The 26,958-nt window shown below is 35.6% G+C and overlaps 1 protein-coding gene across 4 annotated transcripts in view; it reads right to left on the bottom strand.

Annotated features, from left to right (window-relative positions):
* Positions 1 to 26,958, bottom strand: part of LOC126965436 (juvenile hormone esterase-like) — a 54,702-nt gene that overhangs the window by 15,935 nt on the left and 11,809 nt on the right. Inside the window, exon 2 of one of the 4 annotated variants that reach the window (XM_050809048.1) lies at positions 10,654 to 10,714. In XM_050809048.1, the coding sequence (XP_050665005.1) occupies positions 10,654 to 10,703 (50 nt within the window). In that variant the 5' untranslated portion in view covers positions 10,704 to 10,714. Of the gene's footprint in view, positions 1 to 820; positions 975 to 2,601; positions 3,519 to 10,653; positions 10,715 to 26,958 lie in introns of those variants that run through there. The other 3 variants (XM_050809047.1, XM_050809046.1, XM_050809049.1) reach the window with 3 other exon arrangements.

Genomic DNA, 26,958 nt, shown 5'->3' with positions numbered 1-26,958 from the left:
TCTTGACCAGATCGTCAGTCCATCTTGTGGGGGGCCTACCATCACTGCGTCTTCCGGTACGTGGTCGCTATTCGAGGACTTTAATAATAATAATAATTTGCGAAAAGTGCCACGATTTTTTTTACTAATACACAACAGATATGAACAATTAACATTATAATATGAAGAAAAGAAAAAATAATAATACAAATTTTAAAAAGCAATAAAGAAAGAGATATTAATGCTATAAAACATGGAAGGATTATTTAATAATTTAGAATGATAACAAAACGAGGCAGCAGCGCGATTCGCAAAAAGGAAACTTCTCAGCAAACGTGAAAACGTGTATTCCTAACATTTTTTTTATGAAAATAATGGACAAGCCGAGCAGGACCTTCAGCTGATGGTAATTGCGGCCTGCCCATTACAGTGCAGTCCCGCTCAGGATTCTTAAAACCCAAAAATTTTGAGCGGCACTACAATTGAGCTCGTCACCTTGAGACGTAAGATGTAAGTAAGATAAATCTCATTTGCCCAGTAGTTTCACTAACAACGGCGCCGTTCAGACCGAAATACAGTAATGTTTACACATTACAGCTAGATTTTTTTTCAGCCCCAACGGCCTTTTGTCCGTTGAGCTATATGCCCTGCTCACTGCCACTTCAGATTCGGAATCATTTTGGCTATGTCGGTGACCATGGTTAGAGGATCTCCCCATTTCAGTTTCGATCTCGCAGCGACACTCCGAGCATAGGCCCATGAGCTTCCCCATAAGACCCTTTTATATACCACGTCTGCGTTCCGTATGTTATCAAATTATGTTTTTTAAAAGTAAACTCACCTTATTCCACCTTGCTAACACCACTGTTATCTAGTTATTACTTATTACGTAACACCAACCGAGTTCGACGAGCACACACTTACAACTAAGTCACGAGTTGTGATAACGTGTTACGACATATTTTTCTTTCGTTTGGGAAAATGCTCGAGACCAATCCATTATCTGTCTGACTTAGTAGAGTACCTACGAGGCTCAAATGATGAATGAAGAAAGAAAATAATCCATTCTGCAACTTACTTAAACCTAGTATACAAATAGAGTTATCAATAAAAATAAACTTCGTCTAAAACAACCGACTTCAAAAACTCAAAAGCATAAAAACACGAATAAGAGATTTACCGCCTTTATTCATAATGGTCCGCTAACTTTAAACAGCCGCTTAGGAGTGTTTTTTCTCATTCTGACTTAGGTCAATAGAAGAAGACAGAGTGAGAATTAGCAATGCTTTAAGTTAGCAGACTATTATGAATAAGGGGGTTAATCTAATACACCTCTTATGCAAATCTTATACCTTTAATATTAATAAAATACTATTATTTGTATACAGTGCTACCTATTGATAGGTTTGAAGTCGTACTCGGTTTTGTTCGAAGTCGGTTTTTTTAACTTTTGGTGCCATTATCAGGTAAACTATAAGATTTCGTTGGTTTTTAATGACATATATATTAAATAGTAATTTTTTATGTACCTATGGGTAGGCCTACGAGTTCGAGTTCCTTAAACAATGTAGATCCCCTATTTCACGAGCTTGTGAGACACTGACGTATCGTGTGAAGAACATTTGTTGGGTATGAATGCCTAAAAAGCCTAAGACCCTCTTCTCGACAAACGTGATATTAATAATATTGTATAATCAAAATAAATAAAAATTACGAAAAAAGCAGTACACAAACCATAATAACATCCATCCACGTAAACAAAAATATTCATAAAAAAAAGTACGGGGCCAAACTATGGCAAAATTTTATGGGACCAAATGTCAGTGTCTTGTGTAACTTTGATAGAAGCCCGACGAAATAGTCCTCGTCCTGTAATCGTTTAACACTCACATCACAAATCACACACCTACAATAACACTACACACAAATAGTCACACACTTACATACACTCACACATACTTACATACATATATCACCGCACTCGCCGGCGAGTGCGAAGTCTCTTCAAAGCTAGAGTCCACTGGACTAACAGATATATTAGATCGTTAGTGATCTTCTCTCCATCCTGCCTAGTGAGCAGGCGGTCCGAGGTTCGAGTCTCCTTCCGAGACGCCCCGCGCCTGTTAGCTACATTTTCGGCCTCGGTAGGGGATGTTTATACTCGAGCCCGACATATGGGCCCCGTTTCGGGGTCTTCAATACGTAAATATATTTTACTCCTCTCGAAAAAAAGTCTTGTGTAAGAGTTATCTTACTTCTTTCTTTTGTGGTTATTTAAATCCCCTTTGTATTTTTCTTAATAAAGCCTTACTGTCTTATTAATAAACACAATGAGAAGATACTCCAAGTTTAAAATTTCTTCTCCCTCTCATGTAATGTGACAAAGGTAAAATAAAGACCAAAAGTTTTAAATTTGAAAAAAACTTTACTTTGCGTTTATTAAAAACACAAGAGTTTAACGGCCTTTCTATCCACGAACCCCTGGCTTGTATTAATACAATTCCTAATTGTAGAGTTTCTCTATTGTTACTGACATACTTCAAAATAAGCAGCTTTATGAGCAGCGGTCAAATAAATTTATAATTAAAATACGAAAATAATCGAGATTCAGTCATTTCTTACCAAAAAATCATACTGTGATTCAAGAAAGCTACACCAGTATCAAACAGGACCTTGCGGCTCTTGCTAAAGCGGCAGCACTCCCCACTTCTCAATGTAACAACGTTAATGTTCTTCGTCAGATCCTCGGTGAGGGACTCCGCAAGGTTATGCCACAGATCGCTGTCTGGATTCGACTTGATGTAGTTCGATATCTTCTTGTTAATCGGCTTCTTGCCCAACGCCAGAAATCTGGTCTCCCTCGCCAACAGATACCGTAACGTACTTTTCTTTAACACGAACAACTCTTCCAAACTTCTAGCCATCAACTGTTCCACTAACAGAGAAGAAAACGAAACTACCCGCACTTAAATTGTTTGTCTTTTTTGAAATTTTTTACTTAATAAAAGTTAGCACCAAACAAAAACACACCTCATCTAAACAGTAAAAAAAAAATGAAAAACAACTTCTTGTCAACAATACTTGTCCAAATTATTGCCCTATAAAAATATTAGATGTAGACGTTTTTTGATTCTTGGTAATATGAAAAAATAAGTGTAATAATTTTCTTGAGATTATGGAGAAAATTAATTTTAATCGTTATTTCGCTCTTGTGACATTATAACAATACAGTCAAAAGTCATATATATCCAAAAACATACCTATGATGAAAATTACGAGAAAAAAATAAAAATTTAAGTTTCTTCCTAACCTGTACCAGCTCCTCTTTTTCCGTCACTAAAGTACAAATTCTCGTCAATATGACCAACTCGCTTCATCCCTAATGCTAAACAATCAAACCTACCCGCGATATAGGAATTCGATATAGGAATTCAAATACCTAAAACATCCCTACGATACTATACGGAAAAATTCAAAACCACCATCACACAATTCCAAATTAAAATTTTAAATTCCGACCGCGTCGTATCTATTGCACGATTTCCGACAAGAAACTGGCACTGGAAAACAGACGACAGCGGAATTTCCGACGGTAAACTAATAACAATAATAAAATCGTGACAATTTGATGGATTATTTGTAAATTGTTTTTCAAGGCAATAACCGGGGCCGGTGGCATTGAGCCTATTATGACACTAATTTTAGAGAACAACTTAATAACGTGTTTCATTATTATGAATATATTTTTTTATAATATATAATTGATCGGCCACGTGGCAACGCGAGAATTCGCCTGCCATACATTTTTTATGAAAACTGTATAGGACCTGCGTCGACCACACACGCTAAATTGCTCGCCAAACGTATTTTTTGGTCACTGCGGTGTGAGCCGCCCGAACCGCCCGCCTTTAGTGGACGCAACTCAAATCACGGACGTATTTTACTACATTTATTTATTGAGCGAAGCGAAGCGAAGCTGAGCGGTGCTCCCACCGGGTGACTCCAATTGATTTCTGTGTTAAATTGTTTCTCGGACATTTCTGGACCGATTTAAAAAAAATTTGAACTCATAGAAAGCTTTTGATATTTTCTACGTTATTATTGTCGTGACAGAATTTTGAATTTCGAGTTGATTCAATTATTAAAAACAAACATGTTTTACAAATTATTTTAAATTAGCACGCGCTATATTTTTTTCAATTCAGAATAAGTTAATTTTGTTTTGTTTTTGTACACAGACTTAGTTTACCTCGCTTCGCTCAAGTACGACGAGCGACTGTCTCATCCAAGTTTACTATGATTTCTTGATACAAGAAAACCAGTACTAGTTTTTATTTTTTACTTCATCTATCTATCACGTCTTATTACGACATAAGTTTTGTTCGAAAATTAATAGATGAAATAATTTTACATAAGAATCGCAGATGGATTTGAAAGGCAAATATATTTTGTATTGATTAGTCGATATTATAATATAGTAAATAAAAACATAATAAATCATTTATTTCAGATAAGAAAACCGTAGATAGACATGTATGTAAGTAAAAATTAAGTAAGAATACTAAAAAGTATGAAAATAATTGCGTATTTTTATACAATCTAATTCTAGTAATGATTATTGATATTTTTGGAGTCGGAGTCAGCCAAGGTAGGTTTGTAACTACATACATAGTTATGGATGAGATGTGCTTGAGTCGCACGCGCGACGTTAGGAGGCGAGAGCGGGGCCGCGGCGGGAGGAAACCGATCTCAAAAATAACAATAATCGTTACTAGAATTAGATTAATTAATTAGATTGTAAAAAACCACCCGATTATTTTCATACTTTTTAGTGTACATTATATCTATTGTTTTCGAATAGTGTTTTTGAAGAAACCACAAACTGAATAATGAACATTTATTGATATTGTTAAGTTTCGAAAACCATTATTCCAATCTAATAAATGTGTTAAGTCGCCGCGAGCTTTTTTCCCGCCCGATGATGACGAATCTCGCGACAGGCTTGCGACAGGCATAAATCTCGCGATCATTGCTGTCAAACGTCACTTTTTTATTACGTAACAGCGGCTACAATACACATATTCACAAGTATATTTATTTACCATAGGAATTGACAATAACACTACATATTGCACTAACACTTTGTAAACGTCATGAAGCTTCTTCAGTCCGTAAAGGGCACTGACCTCTACTATATACCACTGGACTGGCGGCTGTCAAAGTGCTTTTGTGCCTGTTTGATATTCGCCATTTTGGCGCTGTTGGCCATGTATCGAGGGTTCTGTAATACTAAAACTAGTGATGACAACCTTAGCAAACATCGATAGATGGTGGGAAACTATTTACAAAAAAAATGTGTACTTTATTACGTTCATTTCTGAAGTATAAATAACACGGAAAACGAACGAAATTAATTCAAAATGCAAAAATACTTCAGGGTATTACTATTTATATTATATATACGTCAAAATTAGTTCTCTAAATGCTCGCGAGTGGCGCTTAAAATAGGCACAAACATTTGCTGTCAAACATATGGATAGCCTGTCCAGTGGTATTTATATCAAGGGGCTTTGACATGGGGATAAAGAACTAACAAGAAACTTCTAGCACATCTTTTAAATCAAACAATAACAGAATTTCTTAGCCTACTTAATATTATACTATACAATTGTAGGTGGCCTGTGCAGAACCAGTCCAGAGCCATGCATCATCGATATAATCTGCAATACTATAGTAAACCTTCTTTGTCAAAGAAGTTTTCATTTGTGCTGACTAAGACATAGTATACTGTCTGGTATTTTATTGTAAGATTGAATACCAAGACCTATGAAGGGGCCCTTAACCCTAATAATGCTACAAAGGCACGTGCAGTTTACATTTTTAGGTACATTCTTAAAACGATTAAACAGGTCATTCTCTATACAGTACAAAAGTTTTGAAATGTATACAAAATCTATCCTTACTTATTTACAACCAATCGTTCACGTGGCGCTATCCTTAATAATAAAAAATTAATCGAAAAAAAAAAAAAACGCAAATTTTGAGATTGTCAAACAAACAAATTGTATATTAAGGAAATTAAATTTTAATCACAATCGCTTCACTTGCTAATATTACGGCGCGGAGTCCTTATTTTTTTACTCGTCCGTGCTTACAGGTTGCTCCGAAATTATATAATGGAAAATTGATTTATTTTGGTGAATTGTTTTTTTTTGCAATTTCTTTTAAAACTACAGTTTATTAGATCTATCCGTGTGTTTACTTAATGTTGCCATTGGTACTCTACCCTGTATATGACTTTATCCATCCACTGTAGATAGTTCCACTTATAGTAAGTTTGAGTATTTGAATATTGTATCGTATTTTGCAGGTTGTATTACATTAATATTATTGCATTTAATAATAATAATAATAATAATAAATTTTTTATTTGCGAAAAACTGCCACCAAATTTTTTATAAGTACAATAGATATGACAATTAACATTGTATAAAGAAAAGAAAAATAACAATACAAATGTTTAAAAAACAATAAAGAAAGAGATATTAATGCTTTAAAACTAACTATGTAGAATGATAACAAACCAGGCAGCAGCGCGATTCGCAAAAAGGAAAGTACTCAGCAAACGTTAGGACGTATTTTCCTAACACTGATATTATGAACTTCCTATATTTTTTTTTCCGTGAAAGCTATTTTGGCAGTAATGAGTGAAACAAATAATTATAATATTTAAATATTTATCGTATCCTCTATCTAATAAGCAAAGCTCAGAATTTAATAAATTTATAAATCTGAAAAGAAAATATTTATATCAAGTAGTGATGCGTATACACGCATTTACGTACATCCCCACTAGCTAGACAAGTATATAATAAAAATATATATAAAAAATGCATGAGTAATTTAATATTATATAGATAAAATATATCCATTATGATACCCATCCTCACTACAGTCGATGTATTTAATTTAGTTTTTGCTCTTGCAATAATAGCTTTTTGTAGTTATTCTTAAAAGATTCCTTTGAGTGCAAATTTCGAAGTGGTGGTGGCAGGTTATTCCAACACTTAGTGGCTGCGTAGCGAAAGCTACCACGAAATGCGGTTGTGTGGAAGATGGGTATATTTAAAGAATCGTGCGAAGCGCGGGTCTTATGTGGAATGTTAGCATCACTTCTCCATTTTAACTTTTTAAATAGATAAATAGGGATTTCGTTCTTTATTATACCGAATAGTAAGCTAGCAAAGTGCAATTTCATTTAATTGTATTACTATATAAAGGCTAGTTTACACCGACTTTAAAAGGCAAGTGAGGCTTTAATTATAAGTAAATGTATCCAACATTGAAAATAATAATAATCTTTGAATACGAGATCGGGCGTTAGCGCAACATTAATTAGTCCGGTCAAATTATACTAAAAACTCTCCGACATCCTCCAAACTCGCCAAACCTAGCCCCAACCGGCTGCCATATTTACCAGTGGAAGGCTCCTTTGCACAGGATGCCGGCATGATTATGGGTACCACAACGGCGCCTATATCTGCCGTGAATCAGTAATGTGTAAGCATTATTGTGTTTCGGTCTGAAGGGCACCGTAGCTAGTGAAGTTACTGGGAAAATGAGACTTAACATCTTTTGTCTCAAGGTGACGAGCGCAGTTGTGGAGCCGCTGTGAATTTTTGAGATTCTTCAAGAATCCTGAGTAATGGCATCCTGAGGCACTGCATTGTAATGGACAGGGCTTATCAATTACCATCAGCTGAACCTCTTGCTCGTCTCGTCCCTTATTTTCATAAAAAAATATATTTTCCGCAAATAGGACAATTCTTACATGGTAAAAATTTTCTATTCAGGACGCAATCTACCGCAAAGGTATGCATGACCTTTTTACCAGAAGCAGGCTATTTTACACAGGATACACAGATATCCACAACGGCGTCGTCTACTTCCACCGTGAAACAGAAGCATGAAAATGTGTAAGCACTGTTCTTTTCAGCTTGTGAAATCACTGGGCAAATGAAACATAACATACTTGGTAGTATGTATTATATATTTTGTCCAATTCAACCCTAATAAGCACTGCTAAAAAGTCTCCCTTTGTCGTATACTCTCGATTCGAGATCACTCCCCTGACTGCCTCAGTCTGTATTGGCATACTCGGCGTCGATATAAAGATTGAGGTTCAGTTCCGTGGTCACTTGGAAGAGAAGGCCAAGCTGGCATCTAAAAAGCTTGGTGTACTCAGTAAAGGTAGACAGCACTTAACTACAAGCCAACGCCTGTAACTATATAAGGGCAAATTCGGCCTCACATGGAGTACTGTTCTCAACTCTGAGCAGGCAATGCATCTCTTTACCCCAGAGGTCAAGGTTTTGCAGATGTCCATGGGTTGTTGCCTTCCCATCACATGTTCCTCTTGACCGTTTGGCACCTCTTATATATAAAAAAAATCTCACGGTGACTAGCACCATCTCAGCGGAATACTCCATAGGGAGTGCTGCTTGCGAATCTCTCTCCCCATGAGAAGGTCGCCTTGGATGAAGGTTTAGGGGGCACCTGCCCAAAGCCAACCTCAGGTGGTGTTTAGTGGGTATGCACCTAGGTTTTACGTGAGTCCCACATATACACAGCCTAAGTCTGTGTTGGTATGCATGAACATTCACCACTTCCCACCCGTCGTTATCCCGGAGGGTAGCCCTTTCCCTTTGTAACGGTGATTTCCACAATTGCAATGGAGCACGGAATTTTATGTTTACTTGATTTCTAATATTACATAGCCCGACGTTGTTTTCCGGTAGTTAAAAACTAGTGGTATACAATTAGGGTAATCAAGTAAGGACGCTGGTATTTTGAAGCACAGCAGGAAAATATTGTAGCTGAGAGATTGAAAGCAACGCTCGGTAATAATAACTGTAGCAGGAAATTCACAGAAATATTCAACGCATTTGACGTTATTGTTTGTTAAATCTATTCATAGACACAATAGGGTATTAGACTGTTTTAAAATAGTATATTGTTTAACAAGGGGAGTGGTGATTTCTAACGAAAGTCGAGTCGAGTCAATACGCCTGAAAAGTGGAATCACAGTTTCCACCGATTCATACGTATTATGTCACATATCCTACTAATATCTTCCCTTTCTTGGCGTGCGTCCGTGCAGAATGGGATGTCGCCAACTTAATGGCTGACAGGCTTGCCCTGCATGTTTCGAATCAAAATCACTTTATTCATGTAAGTCAAAGAAATGACACTTATGAATGCCAAAAAAAAGGTCTTTTCAAACTTGTTTAGTCGTTGAGAAAATGGAATTGACTCGAGAAAATTCTAGAGCGATGATTTATTATGACTTTCGAAGTGGTTTAGCACAAAAACAGTGTGTTGAACGGATGATTTCTGCATTTAGTGATGAGGCCCCATCCAAAACCACAATTTATGGCTGGTTTGCTGAATTTCAACGTGGACGTGTCAAGCTCAGTGATCGTCCAAAAACTGCAGTCACCAAAGAAAACCTTGATGCTGTGCGTAAGCTGATTGAGGAACATCGACATGTGACATACCGCGAAATTCAGGCAACTTTAGACATTGGCATGAGTCAAATACAAATAATCTTGCATGAACAACTAGGTGTAAAAGAGTTGTTTTCCCGATGGATACCGCATTTGCTGTGTGAAGAGCAAAAAGCGGCTCGCGTTACTTGGTGCGTCAGATCTCTCGAAAGATTCCACGCAGGATCCTCAAATGCTGTATACAACTCGAAACAAAAAACCAGTCTCGAGTTTGGGTGTTCGAAAATGAGTTAAAGCCAACAAAAATTGTTCGTTCACGGAGTGTTGCAAAAAAAATGGTGGCCACTTTTATCTCCAAAACCGGCCATGTTGCGACTATTCCTCTTGAGGGACAAAGAACGGTTAATGCAGAATGGTATGCTAGCATTTGTTTGCCACAGGTCGTTTCTGAACTCCGTACAGAGAACTGCAACCGCCGCATCCATCACGACAATGCGAGTTCTCACACCGCGCACAGAACAAAAGAGTTTTTAGAGCAAGAAAACATAGAATTATTAGATCATCCGCCGTACAGCCCCGACCTAAGCCCTAATGATTTCTATACTTTCCCTAAAATAAAGAATAAATTGCGTGGTCAGTGATTTTCATCACCTCAAGAAGCTGTGGACGCCTACAAAACGGCCATTTTGGAGACCCCAACTTCCGAATGGAATGGTTGCTTCAATGATTGGTTCCATCGTATGGAAAAATGTGTCCAATTTCGCGGAGAATACTTCGTAAAGCAATAAATACATTTTTAAATAGTAATGTTGTGTCACTTCCTTGATTCCCGAAATTTTAAGTGCCGCCCTCGTATGTAAAGTGATGCAAGTTTGATTTCAATATGACAACTCTCTCTGTAAAGATAATTTTAGATGTATTTGGACGATAATGTTTGAGCTATACTCAAACACATGGTCGGATTTGGTACGGATCATTGGCCTTGCACCAATTGGTCCGGCGCCATACGCGGTAAGGTCCGGACTAATAATAATAATTTCGTGCGTTGGACCGTGCGGCATACCAGCGAATATAGTCCGCTACCGGACTGCGTCCGATGGTTCAGTCGTGCCAAATAAGCGCCTCATGTTAATAAGCTTCAGTAAAATTAAACCTTGGTAGAACTTACCGCAAGTCATCCAGGAACTCCGTCACCACTTCTATATTCGTCATTATCATCTTGACTTTAACTGAAAACAAACAATTCAACGTCAAATATTTTTATTCAAAAAAAAAAAACTACGTTTATTAAAACAGACTTCACAAACTGAAAAGTATTAAATAACTAAAAATTTAATTTAAAACACCTCTTATGCAAACCTTTACCTTTAATATTAATAAAATACTATTATTTGTTCTTTCAATTTGTCATATAAATGTTCATAAAATGAAAACTAATGGGCCAAACTATGTAAATCATAAATCTCAGAGTAATCGGTGTACATACAGAAAAAAATAATACCGATTGAATTGGTGACCTCCTCCTTTTTGAAGTCGGTTAAAATAGGATATGAACATACATATATATCAGTCATGGGACTTTAAACTTTTTTTTATGCCAATAAGACGAGACGAGCAGGACGTTCAGCTGATGGTAATTGATACGCCCTGCCCATTACAATGCAGTGCCGCTCAGGATTTTTGAAAAACCAAAAAATTCTGAGCGGCACTACAACTGTGCTCGTCGCCATGAAACATAAGATGTTAAGTCTCCGCAACACAATAATGGTTTAACATTACTACTTCACAGCAGAAATAGGCGCCGTTGTGGTATACCCATAATCTTGCCGGCTTCGGCTGTGCAAAGGAGCCTCCCACTGGTGACCTCCCATTCGGAAATTTATGCCTCAGACATTAAGAGGAACGGGCGCAAGAAACCCAGCGGGATCCTTTTGTTTATAAAATTTCAATTTTTATAATTTGAATAAATAGCCTGACGGCGGTCGCTCCATTTGCTCCATTTCCATTCTGTGGTCAAAGTCAAAGTCATTTATTTATGATATATATATATATATCTAATATGTAAAATTCTCGTGTCATGGTGTTAAACTTTGAACTCCTCCGAAACGGCTTGGCCGATTCTCATGAAATTTTGAGTGCATATTGGGTAGGTCTGAGAATCGGAAAACATCTATTTTTCATCCCCCTAAATGTTACCCTACTTACTTACTACTTACTACTTGTGGACCCTACAAGAATTTTTTTTTAACTTTTTTGTATTTTTTTTTTAAATTTGTTTGATTATGAGTCAGCATCAACAGTTACTTTTGTATCGCGATTTTAATATCGGCAATACAACGTTTGCTGGGTCAGCTAGTAGATATATAACTATGTCAAATATATAAAGAAAAATATTTGATATTATTATTACAAATTGGGGACGTTTTGAGAAAAGGAGAGGTCCGAAGCACCCGCAACCGGCGAGCATGTATGAAAAGAGTACTTAATGAATGTAGAGGAAGCGCGTGAGGTTTGTAAGGATAGAAGTAAGTGGCATTCTATTGTCTCTGACTACCCCGACGGGAACAAGGCGTGAGTGAGTGAGTGAGTGTATGTGTGTGTGTGTGTGTGTGTGTGTGTGTTTAGAATAGTACACAAACATGAAATAGAGTACAATATCTCTATTATAGAACACGGTTGCCAACCCTAGCCATATGATAAAACCACACGATAACGCAATGATAAGCCACTTGAAAGTGTTTTTCTTTTCTCCCAGCGATGACGTCATCACTGTAACTCCATTTTATCTCGTTCCATATGAGTGTACAAACTTCAGTTTTGTCACCGAATAATATCAATTGAGTTGATTTGGTGCCATATCTCATTACGTAATCTTCTATAATATATACTATCTACATATAATGAAAACGGTCTTTGTTGAAGAGAAACTTTTTTAGAATCGTTGTGATTTCAAACCGGATGCAACGGAATAAACGACAAGTAAGAACACAAATACAAAAATGTGTAGGATGAAGCCGGCAAAGAATGAGACAGAAATATGCAAACTATTGAAGTGAAAACTTCTTTATCATCGTTGTGATTTGAAAGTCGATGAAACGAAAAAGCGAAAGTAAAAAGAGCAGTCACATCAATTCATAATATTTATTAACATGGGAGATAATGAAATAGGAAGCATAATACAATGTTTTGGTACCAGGCGATCATAGTTAAAGAAGAGATTGTCTTAAGTATGGCGCGAGTATACCTTAATATATTCTGACTCCAAGCGCACGACGTATTTACTTACTTACGTATAGACACCAGGAGAACATATTATTATAGATATTAGTTGTAGTAAGAATGTCTTTCATAGCGGTTGAAATCATGTGTCATCCTAGCAACACGTACCAGGAATTCATATGCAGTTAAGAGGTTCATGCACCATGCAGGTTTCACTTCTGACAAGTGTACTTTGTACGCACGCAATGTTTTTTTGAGGCTCAATCATGCCTAAACTACTTATTATATCGACTTGAAACTACCACCATTCGATGCGAAATTTATCCTAGATGGTTTATGGCAAATAATTTTTCGAATTCCAACGTTTCTTCATTAATTTATTTCCTTTTAAAATTCGCCTTACTTATTTACTATAAAGTTTATGTTATCCATACAGGGTTACTGGTAATTCGTTGTATTCCCTTTAGGATGTGATAGGGGTGGTTATATGCGATTATTTTAACTCCCACATTGATAAAGAAAAAGTGAACTATTTTGATGTTATCATGTTAGGTTAGGTTTTGTTCTAAATAAGTCAAAATTGCAACACCAAAAATCTATTTAAAAAACATATTAATTTAAATCTTTTTTTTTTGATTTTAAAAACAATTAACACCGGTTATTTATCTATATAAAAACAACATATTACGGCCGAAATTTAAAAGTGCAAAACTAAAAACTATATTATTACAATATTATTTTCAGATTTTTTCACTAAAAAACCTGATAAATTAAAAAGTCGTTATGAAACCTGGCTTTCAGATTATTTTAAAAATATGACCGTCTTCTTAGCTCTTCTACAATGCTTAACAACTACGAACTTATTTCAAATAAACTGGCAAAAGAAATGATCACAGAGGAAGCAGGCTTCAAATTATGTCAGGAAATTCGTGTTCGAACTACACTTAAGGTCGTTCTGTATCCATAAAATTAATTCGAAACAATACCAATGTAAATAAAACACAATTAATAATAAGTAAGAATTAAAACATTTTGTATTTTGGCCTTATGAAGTTCTTGCTCGAAATGATAATTCAGCATCACATTTGCTGGGTTTAAAAGAGAATGGGACTTTTGGTCCTAATGTTAACAAGTTGAATTATACTTTAAATAAAAAGAGTGTATTTTTCTGATGTAAAATACATAACACTAGCTCGTTTTGCAATCTACAAACCCGAAAAAGTAATAAAATAAAGAAAAACTATTAAAATGTTATCGAATGAATATTTAATCGATTTAAATAACCAGACGTTTTGTTCCAGTTGTTTTATTTAAATAATATTAGTTAGGTGCATAGTTTATGATTATTAGTCGAATGACCATATTATTATGAATAAAATATTATATTATTTTCTCAGTAAAAAACAGAACTGAGCAATTATTTTATTATAAATTAATCGATCAATGAATCGATTGACATAAAAAAATCGATACTAGTGAAATCTTTGTTCCTCAACGCTAACTTCACTTTGAAAATGACAGTCTGACAGATCATTTCGTTTCTTCGTCATTGTCACTTCGTTTCTTGTTGTATTCGTTGAGTTACCGACTTGTTAACTGCCTACCTACCCAATTGAAATCCAGGGAAAGTTGTCTCTGTCTGTTTACGTTTTATGAGCTAATGAGTATATATTATTCTTATCTGAGCAAATAAAACTATCTTTTATTTTAGGTATACTATATTATATCTAATTACCAATTGTCTTATGTAATAATGCAAAAAAATGTCATTACAGTAATAGATAGGTATACGTAGATAGGTAGGTATTATTTATCTAAAAAAAAACAAGGATGGTACCCAACTAATATAAGTATGTGATAAATCCTTAGCAGCTAGGCATTTAATAAACATATGGTTTAAGACATAACCACATATTTATATCTTCGATTACTCAGCTCCTAGATTGACAAATCTTGCTAAATTTTCAATTATGGATTATTTAAATGTAAGCTTTTAAATGGTGCTACTTTCATCTTGTTATCACCTGGGCCTAGGAATGTATGGAAGCGTTTCAATCTCCTTTTGTTTTGATATCTTTCGCGTATGACGCAGTCGTAACGTCGTAACTTAGAGATTTCATGTAACCCCAGATATAGATCAACTGGCGTTAAGTCCGGACACCAAAATGTGCAGGATCACGATAGACCATACATATATACCAGCAAGACGGATGTCCTCCACATTTTGGTGTCAATGTTAGGCGATTTTTCGATAGCCATTTTTTTATATAAGAGGGGGCAAACGGGCAAGAGGCTCAAGGGACGGGGAGAGGTGAGGCAACCGCCCATGGACATCCGCAACAACAGGTGTCAAGAGATGCGTTGCCGGCCTTTAAGGCGACACTAAATGCCGGCGACCTTGAGCGATATGAGTTCACGGCTCCTATGTAACAAAGCCAATATTTTCAAAATTCGCGTCGAAAATTTAACATTTTAACAGGCGCAAACAGTTTAATTGCTTACAATCCTCATTATTGATTACTAATCTTAATAAATGTACCAACACAAAAAAGTAAAAGCTATAATAACAACTTTTATGAGAGCAGTATACTAAACAAATGCATCATGCCGAGAAAAAACTTGTTTAACTGCAAACAAAACTGGTAGTTCATAATAGCTCTGGAGTGTAAAGTTTAACTAACAGCAAGCATTACCTACAAGTAAGACTTAAGGGTGTATGTAATAGGATAAAGTAGTGTTTATAGCTCCAAATGCAATATTTTCACCACAAAACTTGTCTAAAAACACCTTGTTTGCGTGTTTTCTGCTTACTCTTCGCCTTAAGGGAGTATGTGTGCGAGGCTTTTCTTGAAGGTCCCTAAGTCGTATCGGTTCGGGAAAACCGCAGCCGGGAATTGATTTCACAAAGTGGCTGTGCGAGTGAATAAATTTCTTGCAAAACGCGCAGTTGTGGAATGCCAGGCGTCAACGGGATGCGGGTGGTACTTTGCACGTAATGTCCGGTGGCGGAATTCGGCCGCTGGAATCAACCCCAGCTCCTCTGAGAACTCCCCGTGATAGTTGTATTCGTAAGACATTTTCAAAATCATTGGACCTTTCCAGTTTTTTTTATACAGAAGAGGAGCTTCTGTATATAAAAAAAAACTTGATAGTTTAACCAGCTAAAGCTAGTCTGCCTGGTTTGAACGAAAACCTCGCGGGAGAAAGTTCTCTACACATTCGGGTGCATCAGCCGCTACTCCAAATGTCACCAAATGTTGATCCAACTTAACATTTCAACCATTCGCGCACGAACAATATTAAATCGATGACCAGGTGAAATCCGGATTCGCGCGTATCTCAAAGTGAAAGTAACAAAATAAAATATATTATGTACGTTCACTTGAATTCATTTCTCGGATATTTGGCTTAATGTCTTATTCTTGTCTGTGGAGAAATTACTAAAGCAGTAAACTTAAAAACCGGTCAAGACCGAGTCGGGCGCGCGCTTGTACTTTCTAAGTACCTATTGTGGAAAAGAAACATTCATTATATTTTGTAGTTTAAATATTTTGAAAAATAAACGTTTTTTATTTGCATTGCGGCCATCTTGTTTTCTTTGTTATTTGTCGTTATGCCGACAACAGAAGTACTAACATCGGTCAAAAAGTCAGTTTAACGCGTAATTTTGCGATAATTCATATCGAACGCTAGAGCGAGAGTAGAGTTCTCTAGTTCGAGCGTTCGACGAGTGAACAACTCCTGGTGATGCCTCGTGGGTTTCAGGTTCACAACTAAGCCGATCGTTCGGTCGAAAGGAACTGAGAGATGAGATACTACCTTTATGACTCCGGGTTAAGTCCATTGACGGGTTGTGTCTAATGAATAATTTGTAACATATTATGTTTTTATGTTGTTTGTTTGTGCTCTACACTATTCTCATATTTTAGACCAAGATCGTTCCAGCCGTTTTGAGTAATGGAAGCACGTATACATTGGACCTCAGAGGCAAGTATGTGGGAAGGGCCAATAGGAAAAAGGAGAAAAGGGCGTCCTAGGAAAAGGTGAATAGAAGACATTCAAGCGACAGCAGGATACTTATGGAAAAAGATAGCAAAGAACAGAGAGGCATGAGCTGGAGGAGGCCTATATACCTAAATAGCCAACCTGTACAGCCAAGAAGGGGTTCCAATCAACAATTATATCTTTTCATATTTAATTATGAAAAATGTAGATTAATTGTAACAATATTAATAAGTAATATTTATTATAATGGATGTACCTAATCATAGATGAAAACTGTAACATACCTGTAAGAATGTATTTTAATAGCAGATTGGTTTTATTATTATTATACATAATTATGAAGCGATGGGTTTTTTTTCAATTGTAGATGTTGTGCCTGTAAGTCATAAAATCATAATTTAAAACAATTTACAGAACCTACAGATTTCAATAGGTAGAATATAGAGGTTCTGAGAGAGATATATAAGGTTCAGTATAGATTCCGCTTACGAATAGACAATAATATTATAATTTTGTAGTCACTGACCGTATAACAAGCTTTTAAGCATAATATGTTTGCCTACTTAATATTACTTAATTCCGTTATATCTCTCGCAAGGTCGTTGTAAAATCTCACATACTCAGCCATGTATGACTTTTTCAACCGACTTCAAACAGAGGATGTTCTCAATACTATTGAATTTTTCTGTGTGTATGTTTCAGCTCTGCCAAAAATAGGCTCAATCTCGACTGAGACTCGTGTCTATAAAGGTTATATATACAGGGATATATTTATATATGAAAACGAGCAATTAACGAGTTTTAGTTATAATAAAATATTTTTATATATACATTTCACAACACGAACCAAAAATGCAACCTTGAAATTAACTTTAAAATAATTCATAATACACAGCTACTACACAGTTTAAAAACACCAACTAAGTAAGCATCAAAATAAAATTAAGCAATACAAAACGTTTTTTTTTATGACAATAAGGGACGAGACGAGCAGGACGTTCAGCTCATGGTAATTGGTACGTCCTCCCCATTACAATGCAGTGCCGCTCAGGTTTCTTGAAAAACCCAAAAATTCTGAGCGGCTTTACACTTGCGCTCGTCACCTTGAAACATAGGATGTTAAGTCTCAATTGCCCAGTAATATCACTAGCTACGGCACCCTTTAGACCGAAACACAGTCATGTTTATACATTACTGCTTCACGGCAGAAATAGGCCTAATGTCTGTCAAATCACCCATGAAGCGATTTGGATTTTCTTAATTTTATTACAGATATATTACAACAAAGCAGTGATAGCACAAATATAAACAACATGTAACGGCAAACTGTACCGACGCAACAGGACCAACGCGAGGGGGTGAAAGGGGAACGGGCGGGGACTTTACGTTCCAGAGATAACTAAAGAAAGAAGAAAGGAAGAAAAATCATTTATTCTGCAACTTAAAGTACTAGAATTATTTATTAATTTATATGAACATGCAGAATTGGAGTTCACCTCAGCATAATACTGGACACACCCACAGGTGATATGATCAGCGCTGGTCTTCCTGGGAACCCCAGGTGGTAGCGGATTATCAAACTACTTAAAGGTTGTACATTATTGAAGGGTAACTATTCTAAAATGATAATATCACAATAAAAAAGAAATAACAACAAAACAATAATTAGTAATATATTAAGAACACTAAAATAGCAAAAAAAAAAAAAAGTATTAATAACAAGTTAGTACTAATTATATAAAAATGCATTATCAATATCTAGAGATAACATGGCCGAGCAGTATAAAATAAATGCGTCTGTACAAAGTACACATGTCAGAAGTGAAACCTGCATTGTTGCATAGTGCATGAACCTCTAAACTGCATATGAAGTCCTGGTACATGTTCCTAGTATGACACATGATTACAACCGCTATGAAAGACATTACTAACACCGCTACCATAATTATGTTCTCCTGGTGTCTATGCAGTTATAAGTTGTGCGTATGACATAAGAATATATTAATGTATACCTACTCGCGTCATACATAAAAATAAAATAGTATGCATATTTCTGTCTCATTCTTTGCCGGCTTCATCCTACACATTTTTGTATTTGTGTCTCTTACCTGTCGTTTTTTCCGTTGCATCCGGTTTGAAATCACAACGATTCTAAAGAAGTTTCAGTTGGATACTTAAAACTGTCAAAAAATGTATTCCATAAAAATAGTAAATCATGTTATTCGAGTGCGCTCGTATAATTCATGTATTTTGTTTTGGTTGGTTTTATAGAGAATTCTAAGCTATACTGATTTGAGAAGGAATTTTTTAGAAACTGTGAGAATCATAATGTTGACACGAAGAATAACCATAAACTTGTTATGCCTAAGTACTAATTTAACTCGAGTTAAACTTTCTTTGTTCGACTTCTGTATACGTAAGGAAAATGAAACATAAAACCGACTTCAAAAACTGTATAAATTAACTACAAATTTAATGTACCTCTTATGCAAACCTTTACCATTAATATTAATAAAATACTATTATTTATATGTGCAACCTATTGATAGGTTTTAAGTCGGTGCCGATGTCGTAAAAGATAAAAAATGTTCATAAAATAAAACTATTGGGCCAAACTATGTAAAATTATATAAAGAACTAGCATACCCGACAGACGTTGTTCTGTATATAATAAATAAAATAATGTTTTTATATGAATTTGTCAATAATATATCATAACATCAAAAATTACTTCGTAAAATATGCACCCTGCTGTCGCAATGAAATTGTTTCACAGCAGAACTGTCAAACCGTGCGACAATAAGTTCTCTCATAGAAATTGTGTATGGACACATCAAAGGAAAAACAAATTTGTTGTTTTTATTTAATTTAGCAGCATTTTCCTATTTATTCAACTTTTAAACCTTCTCTGGACTTCCACAAATAATTCAAGATAAGAAATTAGCCAAATCGGTCCAGCCGTTCTCGAGTTTTAGCGAGACTGACGAACAGCAATTCATTTTTATATTTATAGATAGATAGATAGATTAGCTGACCCGGCAAACGTTGTCTTGCCACATAAATTATTTTTAGAGTTAGACCATCACTTGGACATTGCAACATTACTTTATTTCCCTAAAATAAATGATTTTTTCTAAAATAAACGTAGCCTAAGTTACTCCTTACTACATCAGCTACCTGCACATAAAAGTCACGTCAAAATCGGTCCAGCCATTTCAGACATTAACCGGAACAAACAGACAGACAGAAAAACAAAAATGATAAAAAAATTTATTTTGGTGTATGTACCGTATATACATATATTCATATACATGTAGTAAAACGGTTATTTAAATATTACAGACACTCATTTTATTTATATGTATAGATGTATAGATTACGTAAATCGGATCATAAATCTCAATCGGTGTACATACATAAAAAAAATACCGATCGAATTGAGTACCTCCTCCTTTTTGAAGTCGGTTAACAAACTAAAATATGAGTAAAATACGAAACTCAAAAGAAGATGTACCTATAACTTGAAATTCTTAATGACACCACATGTCGGGAACGGAGCCAGCGCCCCCAGACGAATAAATTTTATTGCTGCGCCAGTTCTTACGCATATATTAACGAATGGAGATAGATTTTGACGGTTAATAAGTGATTTAATTTTTTCATTACAAATTAATCATAAGTTGAAACCTTCGATCATTTATACATCTAAATAGACTGTGACATCTGAGAAAACGTCGAAAAAGTTGAGGCTGACAGTTAACCTCTGTTTTGAGCAATGCACGCACACTATTCTATTTATAGGATAGGATTCTTAGTTAAATAATGTTCTCTTGATAATAAATCTTGTTTAATTTAGTATCGATGCACATAACATAAGGTAAGAACTTCTAAAACGCCACGCTATATAATATATAGAAGAACAACAAAATGCGATCAGATTTAAATTTTCTTTTTAAACTAACACACACTAACACAAGGTGACATACAAATCGCGAGTGTAAGACGTAGCTTGTCACACACACTAAAGTAATAAACCTGGCCGAATCTAGACAAATAAATTATCCAAGAAACGTATATTTGCAAAAGGGACTTAACATCTTATGTCTCAAGGTAACGAGCGCAATTGTATTGCCACTCAGAATTTATGGGGTTTTCCAAGAAACCTGAGCGGCACAGGCTTGTAGTGGGCAGGACGTATCAATTACTATCAACTGAACGTCCTGCTCGTCTAGTCCCTTATTTTCATAAAAAAAATAACTTCGAAACTATAAAAATCGTAATAATATGCGAACCCTACTTAATAAGCCATGAGTACCGTCAAAAAAAGCACGTACACCTTCCTTAAAGGCCGGCAATGCTCCTGTGATTCCTCTAGTGTTGCAAGAGAATGTGGGCGGCGGTGATCACTAAACAACAGGTGACCCGTACGCTCGTTTGTCCTACTATTCCATAAAAAAAAATCCGATCGGAATATAATATCATTTGAGTTCGAAGGCCAAATCTTCAAAGTCAACGGCCAAACGAGATGCACATGTCAAAGCCGTGGCCACGAAGCGATGACTCAGATAATGACCCCATTACAGGCACAAGGAATGGCGCTTATTTTCCCTTAGAACCATAAAGGTCTTCGATTTAAGGCTGAATGATATCATTGTGATTCGTACAATAGGGCACCATATTGGACACAATAGTGTCTGGATGTGACGAGTTTACAATAATAATAGTTTATTAATTAATGCGTTTGATGCCAGAATTTTTTTTTTTATGAAAATTAGGGACGAGACGAGCAGGATGTTCAAATGATGGTCATTGATACGCCCTACCCATTACAATGCAGTGCCGCTCACGATTCTTGAAAAACCCAAAAATTCTAAGCGGCACTACAATTGCACTCGTCAGACCTTGAAGACTTGCACCTTGAGACATAAAATGTTATATTTGTCTTTAAACAATTCGACACGTGTTTCGCCTCTACACGAGGCATCCTCAGGACGCTTACAGACAAATATTGGCGGAATTAACACTAAAGAAACCTCAAATCATTTGGATAATTATGAATTTCCGCAAAGTGACGCCTACTTCAATAAATTTTCATAAAATGTTAGTTAAGAATCATTTGCCCAGTAATTTCATTAACTAAGGCGCCCTTCAGACCGAAACACAGTAATGTTTGCACATTACTGCTTCACGGCAGAAATAGGCGCAGTTGTGGTACCCATAATCGAGCCGGCGTCCTGTGCAAAGGAGCCTCCCACTGGTGCAATTATCAGAAAATAACTGCGTTTGAAAAGACTTGGGAAATTATTATTAAATTAAATTGGTAACCTAAATTTATGAACGATGCGGGACTCGAACCCGCGACCTCTCGGTTTCCGTTCGAGCGCTCTATCCAACTGAACCAACCGGTCGAGTACGCATGAGATTTGAACAAGATATACTTGCTATACTATATAGCGCTATATATCGATACCTCAGTTCCAAAGAGTAACAAGTCTGAAATTCAGTAAGTTAGAGATATTTTTCCATAAACGATAACCCACTATTAGTTGTTACTTTCAATATACCATTTTTTTTATGAAAAGCAGGGACGAGACGAGCAGGACGTTCAGGTCATGGTAATTGATACGCCCTGCCCATTACAATGCGGTGCCGCTCAGGATTATTGAAAACGCCCAAAAATTCTGAGCGGCACTACAACTGCGCTCGTCGCCTTGAGACATCAGTTGTCAAGTCTCATTTGCCCAGCAATTTCACTAGCTACGGCGCCCTTCAGACCGAAACACAGTAATGCTAATACGTAACTGCTTCACGGCAGAAATAGACGCCGTTGTGGTACCCATAATCTAGCCGGCGTCCGGTGCAAAGGAGCCTCCCACTGGTAAATAAGGCGATAAGTGAACGCAGTTCAGTTGTTACTTACAATATAATATGTTCAAAAGTCAAGGATATTTTCGTTTTATACAATGTCAACTCGAGTTATTCAATTTTGTTTGAGAACCCTAATCTCGAGTGTTACTCTTGGGGACTGAATTATCGATATATGATAGGTGAGTGTGCGGCGGGCTTAACTTAGTTACAAGAGCCAAGACCGTAAAACACAAGCATTCCTACATGACGCGTGATTTCACCAATCAGACGACTCATTGGAGATGAGTCACGCGCCGATACACAAAATAATATATTAGTCATATCTATTGCATATGCCGCATAGCTATGTCGTTGGTCACATTCGAAATATGCACAAAACCATAGATGATTAACCGACTTCAAAAGGAGGAGGTTCTCAATTCGATCTCGTTCAAACCAATTTTCGTTGGAAGTTTGCATGTTAAGTATAGACATCATAATTTTTTTTTAGTTTTATCATTCTCTTATTTTAGAAGTTAGAGGAGGGGAGACACACAATTTACCACTTTGGAAGTGTCTGTCACGCAAACTATTCAATTTTGAAAAAAATATATTAGAAATCTCAGTATCATTTTTGATGACCCATCCATAGATATGACACCCAAACGTATGGGTTTAAAAATTTTGATTTTCAGTCCTAAGTATGGGGAACCCCCAAAATTAGTGTTCAATTTTCTATTTTTGTATGAAAACCATAATGCGGTTGCCAGAATACATCTACTTAGCTAGTTTCAACAGTATAGTTCTTATAGTTTCGGAAAAAAGTGGCTGTGACATACGGACCGACTGACAGACAGACATGACGAATCCATAAGGGTTTCGTTTTTGGCTACGGAACCCTAATATCCAACTTTCAAATTGGATTAAACTGCACACACTGTGCAAATCAGTTCAGCAGTTTAGGAGTTCATCGCAGACAAAAAACATAACACGAAAATTTGGTATGTATCTAAAGAACACAATATCCTGCCAAACTGAGCGGCAATTTGTCTGCAGTGATTCTTGTGTTTCGCGTTTGTTTCCTTATTTTACTATTCTATACACTAGTCTTATTCGTAATGACTTATCGGAGGTTTAAAATGTCGTTGATTACAATAAACAGTAGTTAAAAACAACTAAAAATACGCTTTTTATAGAAAAGCGAACTCAAAAATAGAAAATATTTACCACTTTTTAGTTTGGTTTATTTGTAAAAGTGTGTTTTTTGGTTTCTCAAACATTGCATTTGCATTGTTGAATCAAAAATTCTCGTTGGTATTTGAAAATTTCCTAATATTAGATAAATCGGTGAAAGATGGTGGTTTTAATTTAAAATTAACACCAATTCGACGATAGATGAAAATTATATAAATTAACAAAAAATCCTTTGCAATTTGAAAAATGGAATAATTTTATCAAGTTAATGTATTGTCATTGGTTCCTCGATAAATCTACGAAGTTTGAACGAAATCTGGCCGTTTAAAGTGGGTCAAAATCAAGCCCAAATGAGTCGGCTTCAAACAAACATACATACAGGTGAAGCTAATAAAATGCGTGTAAAAATGTATTCATAATTATTTCATATTGGAGCTAAAACACTCATTATCTCTCGAATAAGGTTGATGTGACTTATAGCTTAAGCTAGGAACCTTCTATAAACCTATTTTAATATAGTAATTACTAGCCGTACCCGCCCGCTCCGCTGGGCGAATTTTAAAAGGAAGGCAAGTTGGAATACGAAAAAAACGTAGATATAATAAACCGTCTAGAATAAAATTCGCAACGAATGGTGTTTCATGTCGATATGATCGGTGGTTTAGGTGTGATTGAGCCTCAAAGATCATTTTAAGTATATATATATATGTATAGATATTTTAACATTGTATTTATTATGACACACACACAGTGCAGTAGTGTTATTATAGTATTAGCCGCCTTATGTTAAGTTATAAATAAAATCTCCTTCAGCAAATCGGTAGAAGGCCAGTATCTTAAGGAACAGTTGATCAAAAGATGAGCTTTATTCGAAGGTCGTGAAGTTCGTCGAGGTCGAGGCCTATGATTGAGAGGTGTTTGTTTAATCTACAGTGCCCCGTTAGTGTCATGGTTATGCGTAAGTTTTTCCTTCTTAGACCTAGTGCCTTATGCGCAGCCATTTATTGAAGGCTTGGATTAGGGTTTTGGAGTCCAACTATTGCGGTTTATGAGATACCCACAGCCAGCTGACAGATATACAGACCGATGCACAGAGGAATCTTAGCGCTGATTTCACCGATAACACTTCAAACTGAGTTTAATAAAACACAGTTTTACTTTAACTAGTTCAAATGCCCTTCCCGATCTCGATTATGGACTAAACGATTTTACCAACACATTTTAAGCGCATTCATGAAAACTGTGTTAACACATTGTCATAGACAATAGAATGTATCAAAATTTGATACAAATTTGCTATTTAATAGCAGTCAGAACTGTCATCGATAGGTATGAACAAAATCAAAAGTCTTATATCTTGTCACCGTTTCTGTTACGATAATTACAGTGACAGTCTAAACGTCCAAAATTCGGCGGTCAGCATTTGAACGCTTTCAGGCTATAACTGCGTAAATTGTGTGGTGGTGAAATGCGAATTGAGTCTGTTAATTCGTTTACATGCCTAAACTTAGTTTAAAGTGTTTTTATCACGGTCTACTTCTATGGTGAAATCAGCCCTTAGTAATAGACTTCTAGCGTTACGCGAGTATTAGTTTGTGATTATAAAACAATGACGTCATGCCCCATTGTTATTTAAACTGTATCAATTGATAGCAACAACTACGCGAAAACGTGGCGATATATATATATAATTCGCATCATCGATCGTAGCACAACCCGAGAGTTGAACAAAATATACCAAGATCTACGTAGATGGAAGAGCGCTAGAACTTAAAACTAGAGGCGCGGGTTTGAATACCGCATCGTCCATAAACTTAGGTACATAATTAAAAAAGTCTGCAAAAAACGAGACGTACTGTTATACCTTATTACAGTAGCCAGCAACTTGCTGACCTAAAGATTTATCTTACATATAAAATTCTCGTGTCACAATGTTAGTTACCTTACTCCTCCGAAACGGCTTTACTGATTTTTACCAAATTTTATATGCATATTCAGTAGGTCTGAGAATCGGCTACTGTATACCCCTCAATATATTTATTATATACGACGTGGACGTATTTTTTTTTTTTATGATACAACATTAAAAAATACATACATAAATTTTCAACCCTCTACGATGAACCCCTATTTTTGTATCGCGATTTTTATATTATTCTGTTCCATCCACAAATCCGCTATAGGGTTGCAATGGATCAATACTTACAATAATTGTAGTACGATACATTTGGTAGGTAGGTTGCATCTACTTTTTACACCCCAAAAATTTTTCATTACTTTATATGGCAATACAACGTTTGCTGGGTCAGCTAGTTTTAATATAAAACCCTGACATTAGCGTCGCTCGGTGAGTTGTATTTCAAATTTTTATTTATTTATTTAGATAGTTACACCAAAAACACATCATTATACAATTAAAAGTTTAGCAAGTACACAAGGGATAGTACAATATGACATGTCTTTACAGGTGTAAACAACATTTATAATAGTGCGAAAAGAGTAACAAATTTGAACAATTAAAATGAAAGAAATGAAGAGTTAAACAAGAATGATGAAACAATATTCAATGTCTTAAATACATTACTACTTTAAAAAAAGAGATTTATAAAATTTATAACTATACAACAATGCATTAATTTATTTCTTCTATTTAACTTACATAACTAAGATCTTAATATTTTAATGCAGTCGGTTTTAAATTTATTTGAAATGAAATGAAATGAAATGATTTATTTGTATGAATCGTGGTAACATAGTTGTTAACAATTAATTGGTGTACAGCACAATTCGCCAATATATCGGCATACAAATATTTGATTGTCAATATTGGAATATCATATTTAATTTATACTTATACGTTCTTAATACACATTACATAGCTTTAATTCAATGAGATAATATAAAATAAACATTAGTTTGTAGGTACCTCTCAAAAATTACATTTGAATACTATTATTTTTGGCTAAAGAACTCTTTTAAACTATAAAAGCATTTATCTATTAGCCATAATTTTAATTTTTTATACATTAATGTTTTAGGCATCTCTCTAATATTCTTTGGAAGGTGGTTAAATACCCTAATACACATAACATTTGCGTTATTTTGATGAAGCGCTGTTCTACAGTATGGCATCAGAAGTATTGATATTAGTCATATGAAAAATATCTATATTACCATTTTTGCAGTGATATCGTTCATAACTCATAAT

Source organism: Leptidea sinapis, chromosome 7, assembly GCF_905404315.1.
Source record: "Leptidea sinapis chromosome 7, ilLepSina1.1, whole genome shotgun sequence".
Classification (NCBI taxonomy): Eukaryota; Metazoa; Arthropoda; class Insecta; order Lepidoptera; family Pieridae; genus Leptidea; species Leptidea sinapis.
This window is presented reverse-complemented; position numbering and strand designations above follow the sequence as displayed.